The sequence below is a fragment of the Motacilla alba genome, chromosome 18, assembly GCF_015832195.1.
Source record: "Motacilla alba alba isolate MOTALB_02 chromosome 18, Motacilla_alba_V1.0_pri, whole genome shotgun sequence".
NCBI lineage: Eukaryota > Metazoa > Chordata > Aves > Passeriformes > Motacillidae > Motacilla > Motacilla alba.
The window spans coordinates 437,011-457,672 of NC_052033.1; the positions used below are offsets into that span (position 1 = coordinate 437,011).

A 20,662-nucleotide genomic window follows, 5' to 3' on the forward strand; every position below is an offset into this window, starting at 1 on the left:
TAATAGTTTCTACCTGCATTTTGCTTCATCTCTGTAGAAAAACAAGCTATTTAGCAGCCACATTAATAATCTGTGGCAATCTGGTTGTCATTTCCCTGATGGAAAATTTCACACTGCTGCCCAGCAGCCACAACATGGCAAGTGCTGCGAACACCTCACACTGCGCTGCCTCACTCCCACTGCACCTAGAATCAGAAGAACAGCAGGAGTTGGTTTTGGATAGGTGGGGTGTGGAGGAAATACAGAATTACAACCAGTCAGGTGTACCTACAGCTCAGGCATGTGCAGGAACCACATGGAAACGACTTAATGTTGAGTGAGAAAATCAGTCAGCTCATGTCAGAAGGAGCCTAGAGGAAACCCAGCTCTTGAAGCCCCAGTCATGTGATGGTAAAATGTGTGTTGGCAATTTACTGTGGAAGGTGGCCTATGGAGAAGAGCTTTGGGTGGATGAGGAGGTTCATCCAGCTGCTCTGGCCATGGGTGCTCAGTCTGGCCAGGTTGACTGATGGGTGAATACAAATAAACAGCAAGAGGTGGGAGCCACTGTTTTCAACACACTCCCTATTGCCACTCATTTGTATGTGCCTTCAGAGAACCACTGTCATCTTAAATATCCCAACCAGGCCTACTCTGGTTGCTTTGTCTGTTAAACAAGGGACTAGAAGATTTTTTTCAGGTCTTTGCAGGCTGCCTGTCCCAAGGTGAGATGTCAAATCTCCAGAGGAGCAAACTTTTCTCCCTGGCTGTTACAAGGAGCTCAGCTCACCAGCTTCTGTCTTGAAGTCCAGGATGGTCTGGTGGTCCCAGAGCTGCTGAATCCCACCCAGCTTTGCTGGGGGCAGATGGGTGGGCAGAAGCCTCTTCCTTCTTGAGTAACCTCCAACCTGTCCCTCCTCTCAGAGAGGAGCAGCCCCTCTGCCAAGGAGCTGCTAAACAACACAATATTTTGATGTGACACCTTAAAATAGGCCCTTAAAATATTTACCCTAATATAGCCCAGTGTGCCCAGGGCAGCATGTGGAAAGCCCAAGAGGTAAATACTGTCTAAATAAGCAGAGAGCTTAATATAGAAAGTCATGGAGTCAAGTACTCTTCAAGCGCCCTCACATCTTTGCAAACTTCAGTGAGTAAAGATAAATTTGACGTGGTTGATCACTCACACTTTTAGGAAAGGCTCTTCTAAAAGAAAAAAAAAAACATGTTTCAGTGTTAAAATCTCTGCAGGAAGGCCTTGTCCAGCATTTTGCCCCTCTAACTCCTGCTCTCATAACTGTCAGATTATGAAATTGCCAACTCTAAACCTTATGAGGTTACAAAGAAGCACCTTTCTGCTCTCTGCTGCCACTTCGAGAAGATGAACTAATAAAAACAAGCTCTGCTATTCCCTCCAAATGCCTGGGAGAAAGGAATCTGGAACAGTAGTAGCTTCAAAATACCATTAAAGAAAGCAACCACTCACAGTGTCTGGAGTCCCCCCCCACCACTTATCAGCTCCCTTCACCCTTGTTCCCTGAAAACCAGGCAAAAATCTGCCTCTTGTCATCCAGATGTTTGCTGAGACTCACCACTGGCCAGGGCAGAAACCAGAAACCTCCTGCCCCACTTTTCCCAAGGCAAAGAATTAAGGAATTGTGCTGCACTTAGGGTGTTTGACGATGGGAGCTTACTCAGCCACCCATCCCCAGTGGGGTGGTCCTCCCCGGATGGGAGCCCACACCAGCATCTCCCAAAAATGCTCCTGGTAAAGAGCAACAAGCTTTGACAATCTGCCCCTTGGGCAATCACAGCAAAGACACTGGGGATCTGCTTTCACCCTTCAGCCAAGGGAGGAATAAAAGTGTTTAGTGGTTTTTGTGAACCACCTCCTCCCAGCTTCTTTGGGATAATCTTCCCAAGATTATTAAATAAAGGTAGAATCACTCAAGTTTCCCTGCAGAGCTCCCACCAAGGGCAGCAAATGAAGGTGAAACCAGCAGGACTTTGGAGTGCACCACTATTTATTGTGTACTGAAAACAAGACCTAGCCAGCTAGACTGCATCAGGGCATCAGGGGGAAGGTGCTGGCTGGAAGGGACACATTGAGCACAGCCACGTCTCCCTGGCACTCGGTCACTGAGGCATTAATGCCACAGGATGACAGGGGAATTGGGAGTTGATCCACAGCCCCCACTGCTTCCACCGGGAGCTGGGGGAGAAACACCTCTGCGCGCAACTCAGCAAACATGAAACATGCCAGGAAGGGAGAAAAGGGGAGTCATGACTTGAGATGCAACGAGCTTCTCAGCCAAGACTGGTGCTGGCAGAGGGGTGGCTGTGTTTTTCTGGGATCACAGAGCTCTGACATCCCAGGAGAAACAACATGCTGGGAGCTCTCAAGAATGGGAGGGGTTTATAACAAGGTTTTGTAGCATCCTCGCATCCCCACTAATAAACTCTTCACCCCAAAGGGAGCATGCACCTGCAGCCCCAAGAGACATGCTTGAGACAGGATCAAGGGCACACACCATGCTAGGCGGGCCCCAGCAGCAGCCACAAAACTCATATGAGGCCACAGCATGCAAAGCCTCTGAAAGCAGAGTTCTTGTCATGGAACATAATGGAGATGTTTCAAGAGGAACACAGCAACTCCTTTTCTTAATGACCACATAGAGGGGAAAGCTCTGCTAGGTGACAAGCGGTGAGAGGCTGGAGCACAGGCCTGCAAGGACTTGATAATTGAGCCTGCAAGGACTCAGATAATTGAGCAAAGGAATAGCCAGTGACGAGTCTATTTTGGACTCATCATGCTGCTGCTGGAGCGTTCACTGAGGAGGCAAAACCATTTTTTACCTCCTCTCCAAGGAGTGCAAATTCAATAGAGTTCCCTGTCTGCAGCTGCACTGACCCCAGAGCCCACAGCTGCTGGCAGCACCTCAAGCACTGCCAGGCTTACAGTGACCTGGTGACAAAGGACTGCCTTATCTCCCTGGTTCCCTCACCACAGACCCCAGCACCACCTGGTGTTGCCCACGGGACAGTGGTCTCAGCATGGTGCTGACCATCCCTGGTAGGGCTAGGATGCAGGAGCTCACATAGCCAGGTACCAGTCAAGGTGATTGCTGCAACCTGGAAGCAGGCTCAGAGGAAAAAGCCTGCCTTATTCCATTCTGGGACCCTTCCCAGAGCATTTTAATGCCTCTCACCCCAAACCATCCCACCAACAGCTGAATTCAGACTCATAACTCCACCTGCAACCCCTCTGCACCAGGAGCTGCCAGGACAGCACTCACCTGCTCATGGTACTCGATCCCCATGCTGAGTGTATTAATGAGAATGGCCACCATGATCCCACGGCCAAAATATTTGCTGTCCACGATCTTCTGGAAAGTCTCACACACCACGTGCCAGAAGGCCAGCACCAGATGGGCTCTCCTGGCCCGGGCTCTGCCCCTTTGTGGGTCCCGCTGGTCACTGTAGTGGGCATCCTGTGTGAACTCATAGACCCCCTCACTGTCTGAATCAGCTGTCTCATTGTCCGACAGCTCAGCCTCGCTTGCCAGTGCTGTAAGGCAGTAAGGACAGCTCTCGGGGGTGCAGGAGCCACCATCCAGCTTGGTACAGGGGCTGGAGATCTTGCAAGAGCTTTGGCAGGGACCTGAAATGACAGCAGAGCAGGGAAAGGGCAGCTTGTCAGCTGGGGCTGGGGGCTGCAGGAGGCAACCCCCACTCCCTGTTAGCACCAAGCCTTTGCCTCTGACATGACAGGCATTTCCTGATGGAAAAAGGGCTTCTGCTGGGTTAAAACCTGGGCTCCCCAAATGTCTTCTCTCTGTTTATGAAACTCTCTTTGCTGCCCCCAGATAGATACCACCACAGCTGTGGACCCTGAGCACACCTCATTACATCTCTAGCCATTACAGGAAGGAGGAAGCAATCGATTCCCTCAGCCCTGGCAGGCTCCCTACTAATTATCGGGAGGACTGTTAGCAGCCTTCTTTCCTGTTCCCTCTGCTGATGCTCCAAAACCACTAGCTTCCCTCTCCACACATTGGCCTCGGTGGCAGCTGCCAGGTGTATCCTGGGTGAAATTCCAGCGGGATATTCCCCAAAATTCCCACCAGCTGGCTGCAAGGAGAAAGGCAATGCATGCACCTGACTCCTGCATGGCAGCATTCAGCAGTGAGAGTGCAAACCCTGTGTTAAACCAACTCAGAGCCCAGTTCTGTGTGTTCAGTCTCTGGGCAGTGCTGGGCTGGAGGCAGGATTTGGTCTCTTCCCTGCACAGCTGTAAAGGTCAATGCCATTGCAGTGGGGTGGAAAAGGCACTGACTACCTGGGAAATCTTGGCAGAAACACTTCTTGAAGGCTTAGAGTGTTTGGACTAAACTGGCCTGAACTCCCAAACTTCAGGATGTGGAGGGGAAAGGAAAAATATCTTCACTTTCTTGAAGTGAAGATATGAAATCCCTGATCCAAGAAAGATGCATTCAGTGTCTGACTCTTACAGGCTTCCTGAGCAAATCACAGATTTTTAATATTCGGCATCTGTGATTGTCCTTGAGCACTCACACAAAGCAGACACTCAATCTCCATGAGCCTTGTGTCCCACGGGAGCAGAGCTACACAGTACTCAGGCGTGTGATCGGACCCAGATCTGGAAGGTGTCCATCTGCAAGCTCTAGCTTATTTTGGGAGTACAGGATTTGGGAAGTGCTCCCTGTAAATGGTTCAGGAGTGGAGAGAAATAATGAAATTTTGTCCTAATATTTAATCTAGACCCATCCTCTGCAAAGTTTAAAGCCATTCCCTCCTTCCTGTCATTACATGTCCTTGTCAAAGTCTCTCTTGTACTCTTCTTCTAATCTATAAGATGGGTATTGCAAAGAAAATGGATTAACTGAAAGCCCTCATATGCCTTGGATTATTGTAGATATGAAGTCTGGGAGGTTGAAACCTCCCTCCTAAATTTGGCTATAAGAGACATTAGATTCCTATTCATCTCACCTGGAAAGCCATCGCCTTTCTCTGTAACATGGACTGAGAAGAACCCTGCAAAAATTCAGAGAGAGAAAAAAATTAGGACAAAAATTGTATTTCTGGAAAGCAGCCCCAGATGAAGATCCAGCCCCAGCTCACCTGTGCTCGGTGTCTCTAACAGCTTGTGCATGGTGCTGTATGGGCCGGGCGGGATGTTGAGGCTCGTCAGGGTGCTGCTCCCAGCACCCACGGCCGCCTCCCCCAGGTTCCTCTCTTTCAGCATCTCATGGGAGGTGCTGGAGTGCACTGTGGGGTACACCTTGCTGCCCACTATGTTTTTGGGGATCCCTTCTGGGCTTGGCAAGCTGAGGCTTGGCTGTGTCAGGGATGACCGGCAGTGCACTGGCTCAAAGTGACAGTCAGCATGGTAGATGCTGTGCACAGACTCCGTGTTGCTGGGAGAGGCACTGGGGGCCCCCAGGGAATTGGGTGCTGAGGGAGGGAGCATCAGCTGGTTGGTCCCATTGTGGAGTGAGCCAGTCTCCACATCGCTGATCTCCGGGCTGGCACGGGGTGCTCGCAGGTTCCCATTGCCTAGGTGGTAGTGGTGGTGGTGGTGATGGTGGTGGTGGATGAGGTGGTGCACAGAGGATCTCTTCCTGCTCTGGCGCTTCCTGGCATGCCGCTCGGCCCTTGCCTTGCTCGTGGGGCTGCTGAGGAAGCCCATCCTCATGCCTGCTGCCCTGTAGGCCTTCACCAGCTGCTTGCTGCCTTTCCGGGCAATGTAAACCAGGTACTTGAGGAGCTCATCATAGCAGCTTCCTGGCTCTGAGAAACTGGCAAGGGTGCTGGCGTTGGACAGGTAGCGCACGCGCTGCTCCTTCATCAGCTGGCTCTCACGCTGCTTCGTCTCAGAGAACTGCGTCGCTATCACCACCAGGCACAGGTTGATCATGAAGAAGGAGCCCACCTAAGGGACAGGGCACATCAGGCACCTCAGTGTGACCGTGGCACCCTACAGATTTGCTGGGGACAAAGAGTGGCAACCCCCAGCCAACCCTGCCCCCTGTGTCACCCAGCAGGGATCACTGGCTGGGCTGACTCACCCCCTCAAGCTCCCGCCCCAGGGACTCCCACGCCAGCCCTCCATGGAGGACATCAGAGATCAAAGACGAGAGAAGATTATTTTGACAAAAATCTCTTGGTCTTTTAAGATGATGTTTTTCTCTCCCCACAGACAGCAGTTGTAATTATCACAATTAGTGACATTATGATGAATGCACTGCGCCTTCCTGATAGGAGAGTTTTTCTGCCAGTGTGTGGGCAGCTTGCGAGCAGATCCCTTTCCTCTGCTAATGGGATTTGCGGGTGACTGTTACGCAAGGGCATCAGCTGCCTATACCCACAGCTTGGAGATTTGCTTTCCAACAAGGGTTTCATGAGGTTCTGCCTTCTGCAGAGCCCAGCCTGGGTCACAGGGAATTACTGATATGCTAATGGGCTATCACAAACTGCTAATGTTACTTGCATGGCATCTGGAAAAGTACTGCTTGCTCTTCCTCTTCGTCCTCTTGGGGAGGCTGAGAGCAAGGGTTTGTTTCTCTCTTGGGGAAGCTAACAGGAAAAAAACCAGCATCATGGACTAAACAACTGTCTACTTTCTCGTCAGGGTTTGAGTCCTGGTTTGATGAGGAGCAGAAATCCCCACAGTGACCTAACTGATAATGTGCAGCTATTTTTCTGGACTTAGACCAATTGTGTAGCATGACAAGAACTCATCTCACTTAGCTACATCTGAGTGAGGCACCTAATGATCCTTTAGAGTCAAGAGAGAAATAGGCACATCAAGTCTGCAATGCATCTAATTTATTTTGGATGTCTACCTTTAGAGGAGATGAATCACCCCCTTAAAGCACCTATTTTTCTCCCTTGACGATAAAGGGAGTCTAGACAACGAGCTCAGCCAGTCACTGTAGACAATTCTGCTTGCATAGATGAAGCCCATCATGGAGCCCACCCCACAGAAACTCTTTGTTGGCTCCTTTGTGGGTGGTCTCAGATGATGTTGTCAAGTGTGGGTGGGCTGTGGGCAGTAGTCTCTTCCTTCCTTTCTTAACGTGTTCTCTGAAGTTCGGGACTGTTTTCCCATAACGTTCCCATAGCACCAAGGACCCAGGAAGATGGGTTCTGCAATGTGGGGGAATTTTTGGGCAGCCTCTTCCCTTTCTGGCACTCAAAAACTGGCCAGGTGAAATTTGCCTACTTTAAAACTTAAATTCAAGGTGGTAAACAAGAGAGAGAAGCTTGGAGCACAAGGAGAGAAGTAGTAGAAGCAGCAGCAACAACAGAAGTATATCTACCACCGCTTGAGCACATCTCTTTCCTTCCTCATGTTTGCAGCTAAATGCAACTGCAGCACAATTCCATAGGGAAGCTGCGTTTCTCCCAGCAGGCTGATTGCTACTTCAGCTTTTATATTCACTGTATCCCCTGCCCTGTTCCTCTGGGTGACTCCACTCTGCTCTCAAATGCCAGGAGGACCCCCCCTGCTCCCCTAAGGGCACTCACAATGATCAGGAGGATGAAGTAGATGAAGTTGTAGAAGGAGTGTGCATCCATGACAAAGTACATGATGTCCACCCAGCCTTCCAGGGTGATGACCTGGTGGAGATAGGAAGGGAAAACAAACTCCTGAAGGCTCAGTTATAACAAAGCGCACAGGCAATGTTTCTTCTGGCTGAAGTCATATCTGACACCTCATAGTAGGTCTTGGTGCAGTACAAGATGCTGAGGAACCAACCAACTCCTGCTCCTCCCAATGCCAACAGCCTTGTTACCAGCTGCCCAGGCTGAATCTAGCCCCTTTCCATCTGGACTTAGGGCCACTAGTGCATTTTGCAGAAAGAAGAGCAGTCTCTAGGCACTGCCCCACACCAACATCATCAGACTGCACACCCACAGGGGTTTGTTCATGCATGTGAGGTGGAGACATTCTCAAAACAGGCGTCATATTGTATCCCTAATGCTTTGAGCACCTGTGCACTACTATGTAGGTGCTCACTAGTACAAAACAGCCCCCAGGAGTGCAATTACACAGCCCCTGGGAACATTTTGGGGGCAGGACCTGCTGTTTGCCCACCTTGTGACAACTGGCAGACAGGGCTCACCTGAAATATCGCAATCCAGGCGTAGCCAATGTTATCAAAGTTGATGGCTCCCTTGAAGGGGTTGTGCTCCCCAGCAGAGCAGTTGGTGTAGTACTGGTTCCAGTTCACACAAGATGTGTTGGTGGTGTCATTGTAGGAATAATAATCCAGAGTGCACTCCAGACCCTCTTCCCTCCGCGTTGGGATACTCCGACAGTAGCGCATCCCATTCTCCCGGGGCTGGGAGCAGATGAAGGGATTTTCATCTTCGTTCTCTGTCTGGTAGTACCGTTCCAAATCCACTGTGTAGGGGCTGAAAGAGTCCAGACAAGCTGGGGTTTGCACACTGATTGCAAGCAATCTGGCAAAGAGACAGCTGTAACAGCATAGAAGTCTGACATCTGCTTTTCTGGATCTTAAAGCTATTTTTTAAAGAAGGAATCCCCTTGGACTGCAGCTCCACAGGGTGATATGATGTCCTTAACTGGGTTTTGAGAAACTGAGGCAGTGCACTCAGCCCCTTGGCAATCCCTTTGATGGCATTATTAAAAGTTACTTCCTCTGGAAGCACTCTGGCTTTGACTTCAGGAGACTAAGAGAAGGATTCAGCATGACAGGGCTTCTCTGAAATATATTTGCTGCAGTAAGATGGAAATCAGTCAGTTTAAGCTCCTGTATGTCCTGTTCTTCTGGAGATGCTGAGAATCGTTTAGGGAGACTATGTACAAGGACCTCCCAAGATTCCTAAAAATCAGAGACAGGGACTTTATCTGCATTTCACCGTGTCAGTTCAGCCCACAGGTAAGGTCTGAATTCCCTCTGAGGGTCGCCTTACCACAGCAAACCAAGCAAAAATACTCTTCAGGGAGATGAAACAGCCCATGACCAGTCAGAAACTGGCTCCTCGCTCTGCACACACTATCTCCTTAATGCTGCCAGGACTCCCACTAAAGCTTGCACAAATATTTTTAAGCCTAGTTCAGCCTGGTTAATTCCTGCAGAATTGCCTGTAATACCCTTCAAAGCCCATCTAAAGCCCTGGAATTCTAGCTCAATTAAACAGCACCCAAACCTGTGGCTCTATTGGATTTTACTCAGTGGTGAGGCTGTCCCCCTGCTCTGCTGACATTTACTTAGCAGGGACATGTCCTGGTAATGCCACTTCCAGCCATCCTTTGAGGGCATGATCTGCAAGAGGGAAGAGGTGGGTGGGAGAGGTTGGAAGGTGCCTCGTGCCAGCTTGTCCACAACAGCAGCAGCAACATGGTCCTGCTGTGTACAGAAAAGAGGCTTTGGGCTTGTAGGATTCCTCCATCCAGGTGTGAATCCAGCCAGATCCCTGGGGAGTCAGCAATCCTCTGAAAGGTGACCAGCATGGCAGAACTTGGCAGAGACATCAAGGGTTTGCAGTCACCTGCCTTTCTCCAAGCATTTGATGGGATGGAGGTGGTGGAAAAAAGCAGGTAGGTAGAACAGGCATGGAAACCCTAAAAGAGGCTGTCAGCTACCAGGTATTTTAACTACTGTCCAAACAGTGCTACATCAGGCCAGCACACTGATCACAACAATTCTTTTAGCCTTAAAATTCAGGGATCTGTAAAAATTAAGACTTTGGGATAGGGACTATCTCTTGCTCTGAGGCTGAAAATTATCTAGCATCAAAAATGCACAGTAGTTCCATTAGCTTTCCCTGGGGTTTAGGTGGGACTACAAAAGTTGTGGCAATAAACATCACCAGCTGCTGGAGGGGATTCAGACCTGGGCATCTCCACACAGAAAAGGTCACACATTAATGATATGCTGAATTTAGAAAGCCTGAACTCCCATTCTCAGAGGGTTTTTTTGGAGGCTTTCAGCAATCAGAGAGGTTCCCAATTGCCAGCTGAGAGTTAAGGACAGCCTGCAAATGCAAATGGCAAATTGTCACAGCTCGCTCTGTACCCTCTGTATGTGCCCAAGCAGGAGTGATGGTGGCATTTAGGAGCAGGGAGCATTTACAGAAGGGAAGGGCTCTTTTACAGAGGAGATCCTGGAGGGACAGCCTCTCTCAAGCTGGGGAGACACTGGTGCTGCCCACACAGACTCACATGCTGAAGTTCTCAGGGAGGAAGCAGCGGTTCCTGAGCAAACCTGCCCACAACTGGACTCCCACAATGCCAAAGATGAAGAAGACGAAGAAGCAGAGGAGTAGGACATTCCCCAACATGGGCAGCGTGTCCAAAAGCAGTGTCACCAGGATGCGCATACCTGAGGCAAAGGGGAAAAGTTTACATTGAATTTTCTTGCTCCTGCTATGTCCTCCTGACCTTTTCCTTTCCACTGATACTTTTACACCTGTATTTCCTTCTACTATTTTCCTCCTATCATCATCACCTACATGTGGCTTGTGAACAGTCGCAGCTTCTCATCCCCTTTAGCTTTCCCCCAAAGCTTCTGGAACAACCCCTTTCATTCACGCCTTGCTCCTGGACCTACCTTTCCTGCTCCTCAAGTCCTCTTCTCTGAAGTTTTCTAGCAATTATATTTCCTTTCTTCCCTCAGATTAAATTCTGATGTTCTCTTTTGCTCAATTGTATTTCCTTCTCCACTCAGTATATTTCAAAATTCCCTTCCCTCCCTATTTCCCCTCATCTACCCTAAATGCCCTCTCTTCCTTAAAATACAGGACTCTCGCTGGCAGTTAATTGTCACAAGTTCAGGAACAGCCAGTTCTGTAACAAGGACAAATTGATGATGACTTCAACTTGACATTTACACACAAAAAATTTATTTCATGTGACATCTGTGTAATATTCTGCTCATCTCTCACCTCTTTCCCCATGTTCTGCACTGTCTCACTTGCTTATATTGGCTTTTATCTAAAGAAAGCTTTACTGTTGCACCCTTTACTTTGATACTTCAGGAGGACCTTTTCCTCTTATCCTGATGCTGTCACCTCCTCTCTCAGGGATTTTCTTCTACTCCTTTACTGGGAACAGCCATCTTGCATCAACTCCTAATTAACTAAAATTACTTTCTGTGGTTATTGCATTGATCATCAAACAAAGCTTATTTTTTATTTTTCCTACCTTGCATTTCCATTCCACTGTAACTACATTGCAGAGAAGACAAGATAAATTACCCAGGATTTCAAAACACATTAAGTGAATTACATCCCCAGTTAGACATTGGTGGATAAATTCAGCTGTCCACTAGTACAGCAGTGGGGATAAAAAAACCAAAAAACAAAAAAAAACCCAAAAACCACTGCAAACAGGATTCTGCTTCTGTAATGATTGAAACATCAGCAGCACAGCCAGATTAAGTTCAAGAGTCAGGAGCAGGAAAATAAATAAATAAATAGATCCCAGGCACTTCCAGCATCAGCATAGAGAACTGAAGCTGATTAGTTCTCATCAATGCATTGGGCCAGTTCAGACAGGGGAGTGCAGACTTGGATTTAATTTGGCCAAAACAGTACTGGATTTGATGAACAGGATTGTTGGACCAGGAAAAGGATGCTTCTGGTGCAGTTGTACTTATATTTACCATACCTGATCCATACAGCATCTGAGAGGGACCGTGCTCAGTGTCTCTCATGGAGCACTGGGATTTGCCCAGCACGGGGCAGTGGGAGGGTATGTGATGGTCAGTGCCATGTGGGCTGGGCTGCCATGCAGCAGCAGGCAATGCCACCCACTGCTGCTTAAAGCAAGGCTGAGCCTTTGTCCATGACTTGATACACCAGGACTGAAGAGTCACTGCCCATCCCACCCAGGTCTGCTTTGGAGATGCTGGGGGTTTGGGCTGTAAGGACCAGCTCTGGGGTCTTCAGCACCTCCCAGGGGGCTATCTTCAGGCGCAACAAGACTTCCTCATCCCAGTTTCTCCAGGGAAGGATGGAGTATCCCAGGGAGGGTGGGACCAGCATGGCTCAGACCCCACTGCCCATACTGCCTGGCAAAGGCTGTTGGCTCAGTCAATCCCTATCACCTGCAGCCATTAAGCAGCCTCCTCAGACTCTCTCCAGATGAGAAAGGAAGGTGTCTGAAGACAGTCCTGGATAACTTATTGACTCATCTCTGATACCACAGGTGTCAAAAGGAATCCAGACAGTGGTGGTAGGACCCAGCACTGTAAGGCTTGGGCAAATGTTTGATCTGTGATGTAAGATCAAAGCATCTGGGTTTGCCCTCCCATCTTTGGGGCATGGATCCAGACAGCTGGCCCCAACAGTGAGGAATAAAATCTGACTTACTGGGGACCCTGTTAATGGCCCTGAGTGGCCGCAGGACTCGAACGGTACGGACGGCTGAGAAGCTGACATTCTGCAGGTCCAAGGAATACTCCAGCATCCTGAGAAAGACACAAAACCATGGAGGGGTGTCATGGAGAAATGTTAGATTATCAAACATTATAAAGCAAACATTAAATGCCAACCACTCACAGAGGGACTTGTTACTGCATGTCTCCCATCAGGAAAGTTTGTTTGCGTGTCAGGATAAAGTCAATGAAGGGGCATGTGATACACCAGCTCACACAGCCACAGATCTTTCTTTTCTCTCTCTCTCTCTCTCCCCCCCACACTTTGGTTACTGTTTTTGCACAGGTCCAGGCAGAAGCTTCTGAAAGTCCCTGCACACTCCAGAGAGGAAATTTCCAGGCATAGCCCTGCTTTTATCAATTTTACAGATACTGTAATGAATCTGAGTTTGTTGTGCTTAGCACCACCACACTCCTGAAAGGAAGAACATCTTCTGGTGCAGACCCCTCTGTGGGACACAGGAGATGATCAGCACAGGACACTGAGCTCTGCTGTCTCTGCTCAGCAGATGCCCTTGACAGGTGGGACCAAAACTGGTGACACTTGCAGATAAAAAATGGGGCCAACATGGACCTAGGAACCTCCCAGTGCTCCCACTGTCTGACAGGGCTATTACCCAGCTCAGGACATAGAGGAGCAACATTCACAGGAGTTAGTCTAAGGATGCACCTGGATGGCTGCAAGTCCCTGGGGTGCCCCAGCACCTCTCATTCTTCTCATGGCACCTTTGCTCAAGCACAACAGAGTCATCAGTCACAACACCCCCAGGACTTTGCTCTCTGGACATGGAAAGATCCAAGAGCTCTGCCCAGAATATTCTTGAAGAGGCAGAGCTAGGCAATGGTAAGAAATACAGCCCTGAGTGTCCCTGGACAGTCAGGCTCCCACTACCATAGGCATATTAATCTATATACAGCATATTAATCTCTTCCAAAAATTCCATCCCCAGACAAGCTGGGTGGTTCCCTCCCTCTGACTCTAATGGCTAGAAGCCTAACTTCCAGCCTGAATTTATTCAGGACAAGCTCATATCCATTTGTTCTTACAGCAGCACTGTCTTTAAAGTAGCTTCTCTAGCTGTTATTTGTCCCTGGGGTTTACTCACCCATGTATTTACGGAGGACAAAGTACATCTTCTCTCAGCCTTGATTTTGCAAAGTCAAACAAATCAAGTTCTTCCAGCCCCATCTCAGACAGGTTCTCTGCTTCTCAGTCACAATCTTCCTGCATGCTTGCCCTGGTCTGAATTAATCTCACCTGATTAGGCATCACATTTCTGAAGGAGGTTTTGGTCCTTGCACCAAGGCATCAGTGCTGTCGTCCCTTTCCTCCCTGCTGGAAGTCCCGCAGGATCCATCTGTGCTGTATTAGGTTCACCCTGGCTGCAGCACACTGGAAGCTTCTGTTCTTGCTGTGATCAGCCAAACCCACTCTCCTCCCTCCTGGCCCCAGCAGGTGAGGGGTGCCCCAGTGTTGAGAAGGCTCCCCTTCCAGCTCCCTTATAAACAACTCCATGTTCAATGCAGTGAGGCTTTATCAGATAGGCTCTAATGAGAATGATGTTGATGATGATCAAACCATATCTAAGTTTAAAATAACCTCAACGTGTTCCTCTCTGCTTAACTGATCCCCACAGCAATGGGACAGTCCCAGGAGATGGAGGTTGGACATGCACATATGGATACTACGAATTTGTTCTCAGCCCCTAACCAGAAAGGAATGCAGTGTATTTACAAAATCCCACCTGACCTGGGAGTAGAAAACTAGTCCCTTCCTCAGTGCACAGGACTTCCTGCATTGGGCAAGCTTTGGCTAAGGTAAGGAGAGGGGCAGTGGTTTCCCTGGCTTTCATTGCAGTCAAGTTTCACTTGCTGTTCAAAAAGATTTCTGTGTGGTTGGCAATATTCAGGTAAAAAGCCCATATCAAACATACAGCTTTTCTTTCATCCATTATTAAACAGAGGCTGCCTGCAAAATTCAGAGCAGCACGTGGTTAAATGCACCAAGACAAATCATTTTCTGATTAATGACAGCTCCAGACACACTTCCAGAGATGTGAGTGCTTGTAAGCTGCAAAGGATGTGCTGTAAAATGCATTTTGGTTTAAGTTATTAAAGAACAATTATAATGCCAAATTTAAAGGAACAAACTGAACAACAACCCAGAGGCTTAAGCAAACACTTGAACACCAAGACCAAGAGCAAGAAGGTGGTCTCCTGCCTATGCTGCTGGGCACTGCTACCAGAACTGGTGTTGTAGCACTGTCAAGCTCAGCTCCAGACACAGACTACAGGGTCCACACCTTGCTGGTAACCAACAGCTCAAGTGCCTTGAGAGAACTCAGTATTAGAGAAAAGAATGTCCGTAAAGCTCAGTCACTAAAGAGCAAGTCCAGTGAGACGACCACCAGTCCCCAGCTCTAAGGTCACTTCCCAAGGCAAGGGGAAGCATGGGAAGAATCAATCCACATCCCTGGCAAAGGAAGATAGGGAGAGCAAATGTCAGGCTGTCACCATCTGGTGAAGTGACAGGTACATTTACCAGCATATATAGCATTTATGCATTGGAAATCTGCAGTGTAAAAGGCTCCTGATGAAGCTTCAATTCAAATGTCATCTCTGCTCAGAGGGGAAGGCACGATGCCTGTCAGCACCACTGCCACCAACCTGGTGCCCAGCCAAGTTAAAGGCTCAGAGAGAAACTCAGCATTAAATAGGATGGATTCACAGCTCATCAGGGTGATTAGCAACCCCCGATCACTGGAGTTATTCAGAAGGAAAGCGGAAATATTTAGGACTTTCTAAGAATAAAAGTGGAGCATCTGCAAAGCCAGACATACAACGGGCTGCTAGTGGGAGGCAGAGAGGGAGCTGATGCAAACCTTTGGCAAATGCTTCTCCAAGCAGGAAAACTCCCAGAGCTCAGCTGACAGGCAACAAGGATGGCTCAAGATGGACCAGGCAGGAGAAATTAATTCCTATTCCACCTGGAGACAGTGAGTTGTATCATGCTGGGGTTTCTCCCATGTAAAACCACACATACTGGGAAGGATTGCCTGGATGCAATGCCAGACAGCCGTGAGGCAAAGGGCTTTCAAAAGTGATGCTCAGGGCATCACAGGAAGGGTTCAAAGGGCTCTGCTTACCCAGAGAGTCCCTTCCAGAGCACAGAAATTCCAGCGAAGTCTTTCCCACACCGAGCCAGCATTGCATCTCTGAAGCACCCTGCTCTCAGCTCTGACTCTGCTCCCATCTCCAGGATCAATTTTTTCTCAGGAAGTAGAAGATGTTGTGAAAACACAGCAGAGTCACACAGAGATTTTCTGCTGAGGGCTTTCCAAGGAAAGCTTGAACTCTCCCCTTTCACAGCTGGGTGCTGGGGGTGCTGCACAACCAGGGGATGTGACCAAGGTCACACAAGGAACCAGTGGCAAAGCATCAGTGGCTGCAGGCATGGCCACCCCCAAGAGCTGCCCACCCCCTACACACTCAGAGCCCTGCCCTGCTGGGGAGAGATAGACTGAGATTTATTCAGCATTAAAAAGCTTCCAAAACTGGGCATATAGACACCCTTTATCTACAAAGCACAGCCATCAGTGGGTGATATTAAGCCATTGGTGCTGGAAAAGACAAGTGGAAATTATTTAGGTGGTATATCTTGAAAAAGCTGGAATGAAATTTCCCCCGGCTCTCACCAGCTTGGCTGTGCTCTGCTTTCACTCAGTGGCTGCGTTTGGAGCCTTGCGAGGCGCACTGCATTCGTGGGTGTTGCTTAATTTTAAAAATACTCATTTCAATCAAACTGAACAGAATAAAAAGAATAGCACACAGAGAGCATGAACCCTGCAGCCTGCTGGATCTGCCTGCACCATGTGTCCCAGCCAGGACACTTGACTAATGAGGCTTTTGAAGCAGCAGCAAGTTCAGCTGAAGAACTGAAAGAAACTAAAAATTACCTTTTTAAAAGTCCTAAAACTTAAAAAAAAAAAACCTCCAGGCTTTTCACAGGTGAATTTGAGTCAGCTCAGCTGCAAGGGAGACTGCTGAGGGCTTTCTTTTACCCAGCAGGTTTCTGTGAGTCAGGGATGCAGCTTGTTCAGGATGCTTTGCTCCAAAGGTTGTGGGAAGGCAGCATGGAGCATCCACAGCCAATGGATTTCATCTGTGCCCAGGTCTTGGCTACCCTTTATCCACCAAAAAGTAACTTAAAACATTAAATTGCACAGCTCAGCCCCAGATATTGAAGTCCTGGAAGTTCATGATGACGAGTATTGGCTTGATGTTCTGGCACTTCTGCTCAGAGCACAAAGCAACGAATTTGGGATTAGTCAGGACACAGTGAGGCTGTGGAGGAGGCTCCCAGTTTCCAGGACACTCATAGCCATCCTGGAAAGCCCAGGAGAGGGCCAGGCTCCTGGGAGACGGTTTGGTGCAGCTTTCCCTGTGGCCCAGAGGGGCTGGGGCAGTGGCTGCACATTGGGTAATTGTGTGTGCAAATCAGCCTCTTACATGGGCAATTACACCCCGGTGCTTGCTCGGGGTGCCCAGGCAGCACAGAGGGCACTGCTGCCACGTCCTCTTGTGCTGCTCCTCAGGTCAGGCGGCTCAACAGAGGCAGAGGGAATGAAAAAGCAGCATTCATCCTGCCTCCCTGTGAGTTTTGTTTTTAAGGGATGAAGAGACTAATATATGGGGAAAATCAGCCTTTGCAGTGGGAGGCTGCAGCAGGGGCTCCTGTGGGCAGCCCCACACCAGCTCTTTCTTCCCTGTGTCTGAACCAGGGAGCTGAAACAGCTCCTTGATCAGCCTTGTACAGCTAAAATGCCCTTCAGAGGAGCCCTGCTTGCCTGTGGAGCAATCTGGTGCTGGGGGTAAAGGCAACATGCTGGAAGCTTCACCAAGAGCACCCAGCAGGAATCTTGCTCTGGCTGCTGCAGCCATGGGATCACAGCTCCCTGCAGAGGCCTGTCTGACACCATAGCCCTCCTTCTATTCTGAGCTAAAGAGCTTTTCAGACCCCATCCAGATTTAAATGGAGCAGGGATGGAGTGGGGGCTGTGTCATACCTTTCTCTCCTGTCACCTATGAGCTCAACAGGGCTTCCTGCAGCCTATTTCATCCCTGAAATTCAATGCTCAAAACCAGGAGGGAGAAAGACCTTAAGGTCTTTCTTAAGAAATCCTTAAGGTTGTTTATGAAGGCTTCAGTGGAGCTCACTGTTTAATACAGCCTTCCACAGAGAGAGAAAAAATATCATAACAAACATTAGAAATGTTCAGGAAGCAAAGAGAGAAAGAAGTGGTGTCTGTTCCTGAATTAAGCAGCCTGCCAACCACCTCCAGCCTCAGCTCCTCTTTAATCGTAAGCAAAATATTCCAGAAGTGTTTAACTTTCCTACAAAATCTTTGAAGAGGCTTGTTACCATTACAATGAGCAAAGCACAAACAGGGCTCCTCAGTCTTGGCCAAACAACTGACTGAGCCTGGAGTAACCACAGACCCACACAGCTCAAACAGGGGATGATGCACAGCCCTGCTCAGTAGGGAGCAGAATGTGGGCACAGGAAGGCAAAGAGGAATCCCATGAGCTCTGACAGCTCCAAATTATCCCCTGGTGTACAGCTCTCTCACAGGAAAACAATAAACCATTAGGGATTTTTGTTGTTTTGGGGTTAGAATCATAGAATAGACTCATAAAATCTCCTGAGCTGGAAGGGAACCACAGAGATCAAAGCCTAGCTCCTGGCCCTGCACAGGATAACTCCAAAATCACACCATGGGGTTTTTTGATGAGGATGGCTTAAGGCCCATTTTGATCTACACGAATGCAGAGGTCATGGAAGTCCTTATCTGAACAAAGTCAGAACAAGCTGTGTTCCTGCAAGCTGCTGGAACTGCAGCAAAGTGTGGGGCTAGGGCTTACTGCAGCTAAGCAGAAGGGGGACCTCAGTCTGTGGCTACCCTCTTCCCACAGACTGAGCAGAGAAGGTGCTCCTGGGCCCTTCTGAGAAGATAGTTAATTGTTGGGTCCTACGGTGACCAGGGAGACACCAAGTCAGGGCACATCTCCATCCCACAGCTCTGGCTTACCAGCCCAAGCTCCAGTCAGCATTAAAGCAAAACCACTTCTGCATATTTTGGGATGCAAACAAGCATCCATCCTCAGTACATCTGTATCTTATGCTGGAAGAGGTCAGAATTATATTGAATCATCTTTAGAGGGCAAGAGTTGCTTGCAATGCCTGTTAACCTTCAAAGTGTTCTCTTGCAAGCAAACTCCCCAAATGCCCTCCTCTAAAAATAATGAAACATAATTATGCCATTCATCACTTTTTGTCCCTCCCCCTTTTCCCCATGCAACTCTGTAACCTCCAGCCAAAGCCATGTTTCCCTAAACAGAGTTTTGATAATACAGCACTATTCTCATCTCCAGCAAGTTTTACTGTAATTACAGAGATGTGTTGCAGACATTACACACTCTATAATTAGCACTAATTGTATTACATTGTCACAAAGAAGTCATTTACACTCCATGAGTTCATGAGATTGGTCTGGACAGTTTAACAGAGATGAGAAGCACTTAATGGCATCCCACAGAAGTGGCCAGCAGGAGCAAGGACAGCATCCAAGAGGCTCTCCCAGAACTCCAAGAGGGAGGGAGATTTGGAGCAAAAATGCACAAAAAGGCTTCTTCACAATGATAACCTCTGTCAGATCTAGAAAGTTCTCAGAGAATGGGGAAGATAAATTGGGACTTTTGGGGGGGGGAAGGGGGGAAAATGGGGGGAAGGGCAGGGTGGGTAGAAGCCTGTTCTAAACTGGTGGTGGCTGGGAAGGATTTCTATGGATGCTTTGCCCGTGGGAGTGTACAGCCCCAGTATTACATGCTTTCCCCACCTGATGCCCCACAGATATAATTTGCTGCTTCTCTTCTTCCCTGACATCACTTTCTGCAGCCCATGAGAAAGGAAGAGGCAAGGAAAGCAGAAGAGCTGGAGCTCAGGGTCCTGCTAGGTGCTGGAGAGCTCACACTGTGCTGCTGCTTCCCTCCTCCCATGTCTTGCACATAAAGGGCAGAGAAAAAATGTGAAGGCAGAAACAGAATTGCTTCATTGTGGTCATCGGGACCACAGGAAAACCTCAGTCCCCTCCCCTGGCATTTCACTGGGGAACCTGGTTGAAGCCCTTATGTGAGACCTCCATAAAAAACATGACTCGCTTTATCTGCTGTCTAAGCAAACCCAGCTGGGTTTTGAGGACTGCCCTGGCACACACTCTCCAGGGCCCCAGTTTGGTTCTGGCCTCTTTCCTGATGCCTGCTCAGATGCAGGACTCCTCCATGCAGAACTCAGCTCATCCCTTGCTCCTGTGCTCTGCTGTGAGTGCCATGGGCTGGGTGCTCATTGGGGTAGTTTGCCCCATCTGGGAACCAAAGACTTGTACTAAGGGCTACCTGAGGAATTTCCCTCTGTCTGGATGGGATTTGACCCTGCAGCACTTACAGTGTTTTTTACCTATATCTTAGGTCTACTAAGGGCTTGAGTCCTTTTTTTTTTTTTTTCTCTGCTTCAGCAGTGTCCCATTCCTGCAGCCCCTTTGTCTTTCCCTGGCCCTCAGCAGGCTCCCCCGGATTGCAGCAATGCTCTGAGTAGGATGCAGCACTCCAAGATGGATGGGCTAGGATTGGAAGAGAGCAAAAGGGCACAAAAGGGATCAGACAAAGCCAGTGCTGGAGGAGGAGAGGCTCTGCTTTGTATTTAAATCCAGTTAGATCCTTTGCCAGCTGAATTGGTTTTGATGGGGCCCAGATGGGAACAGTTCATGCACATGGAGGAAAGAGCCATCACTTAGTGAGAGGCAAAGCTGACCTGACAGAAGGCACGAGAGGGTCAGGCTACCATGCTGCAAAAAAACCTCGGCAGCAAAAAAATGTCTCTGCATGATGGGGATAGAGGAGCAGCTGCTGCAGGGGGGGGAACTGTGCCATGATGCAGCTCTGCCCAGGAAGGAGATAATTCTCACATACCCAAGCACCTGGCGAGGTGCAACAAATATGCAGAGATTTCTTTGCTTAAGCAAAGAGAAGTGTGATATTTTGGCATAAGAATAAGAACGATCCCAGCTGGTGTCCCTCTAGAGAGAGGTCCCATCATGGTGGGTCCCCGCAGAATAACATCAGGGATAAGTCTGGCTCCAAAGGTTTTGCAAGATCAACAGGCAAAGGCAGGACCAGGCTGGGAGGGCAAGGTTGCAGTA

The 20,662-nt window shown here is 48.8% G+C and overlaps 1 protein-coding gene across 20 annotated transcripts in view; it reads right to left on the reverse strand.

Annotated features, from left to right (window-relative positions):
• The window catches only part of CACNA1G (calcium voltage-gated channel subunit alpha1 G), a 147,340-nt gene that overhangs the window by 79,672 nt on the left and 47,006 nt on the right, over positions 1 to 20,662 (reverse strand). For all 20 annotated transcript variants that reach the window (XR_005259364.1, XM_038157252.1, XM_038157248.1 and 17 more), the window contains exons 4-10: positions 12,343 to 12,440; positions 10,193 to 10,352; positions 8,127 to 8,418; positions 7,528 to 7,620; positions 5,119 to 5,929; positions 4,987 to 5,031; positions 3,273 to 3,637 (exon numbers count right to left, since the gene is read on the reverse strand). Coding sequence is in view for 19 of the 20 variants with exons in the window: in XM_038157252.1 (XP_038013180.1) it covers positions 3,273 to 3,637; positions 4,987 to 5,031; positions 5,119 to 5,929; positions 7,528 to 7,620; positions 8,127 to 8,418; positions 10,193 to 10,352; positions 12,343 to 12,440 (1,864 nt within the window). In the remaining variant the exon portion in view is untranslated. The remainder of the gene's footprint in view (positions 1 to 3,272; positions 3,638 to 4,986; positions 5,032 to 5,118; positions 5,930 to 7,527; positions 7,621 to 8,126; positions 8,419 to 10,192; positions 10,353 to 12,342; positions 12,441 to 20,662) is intronic.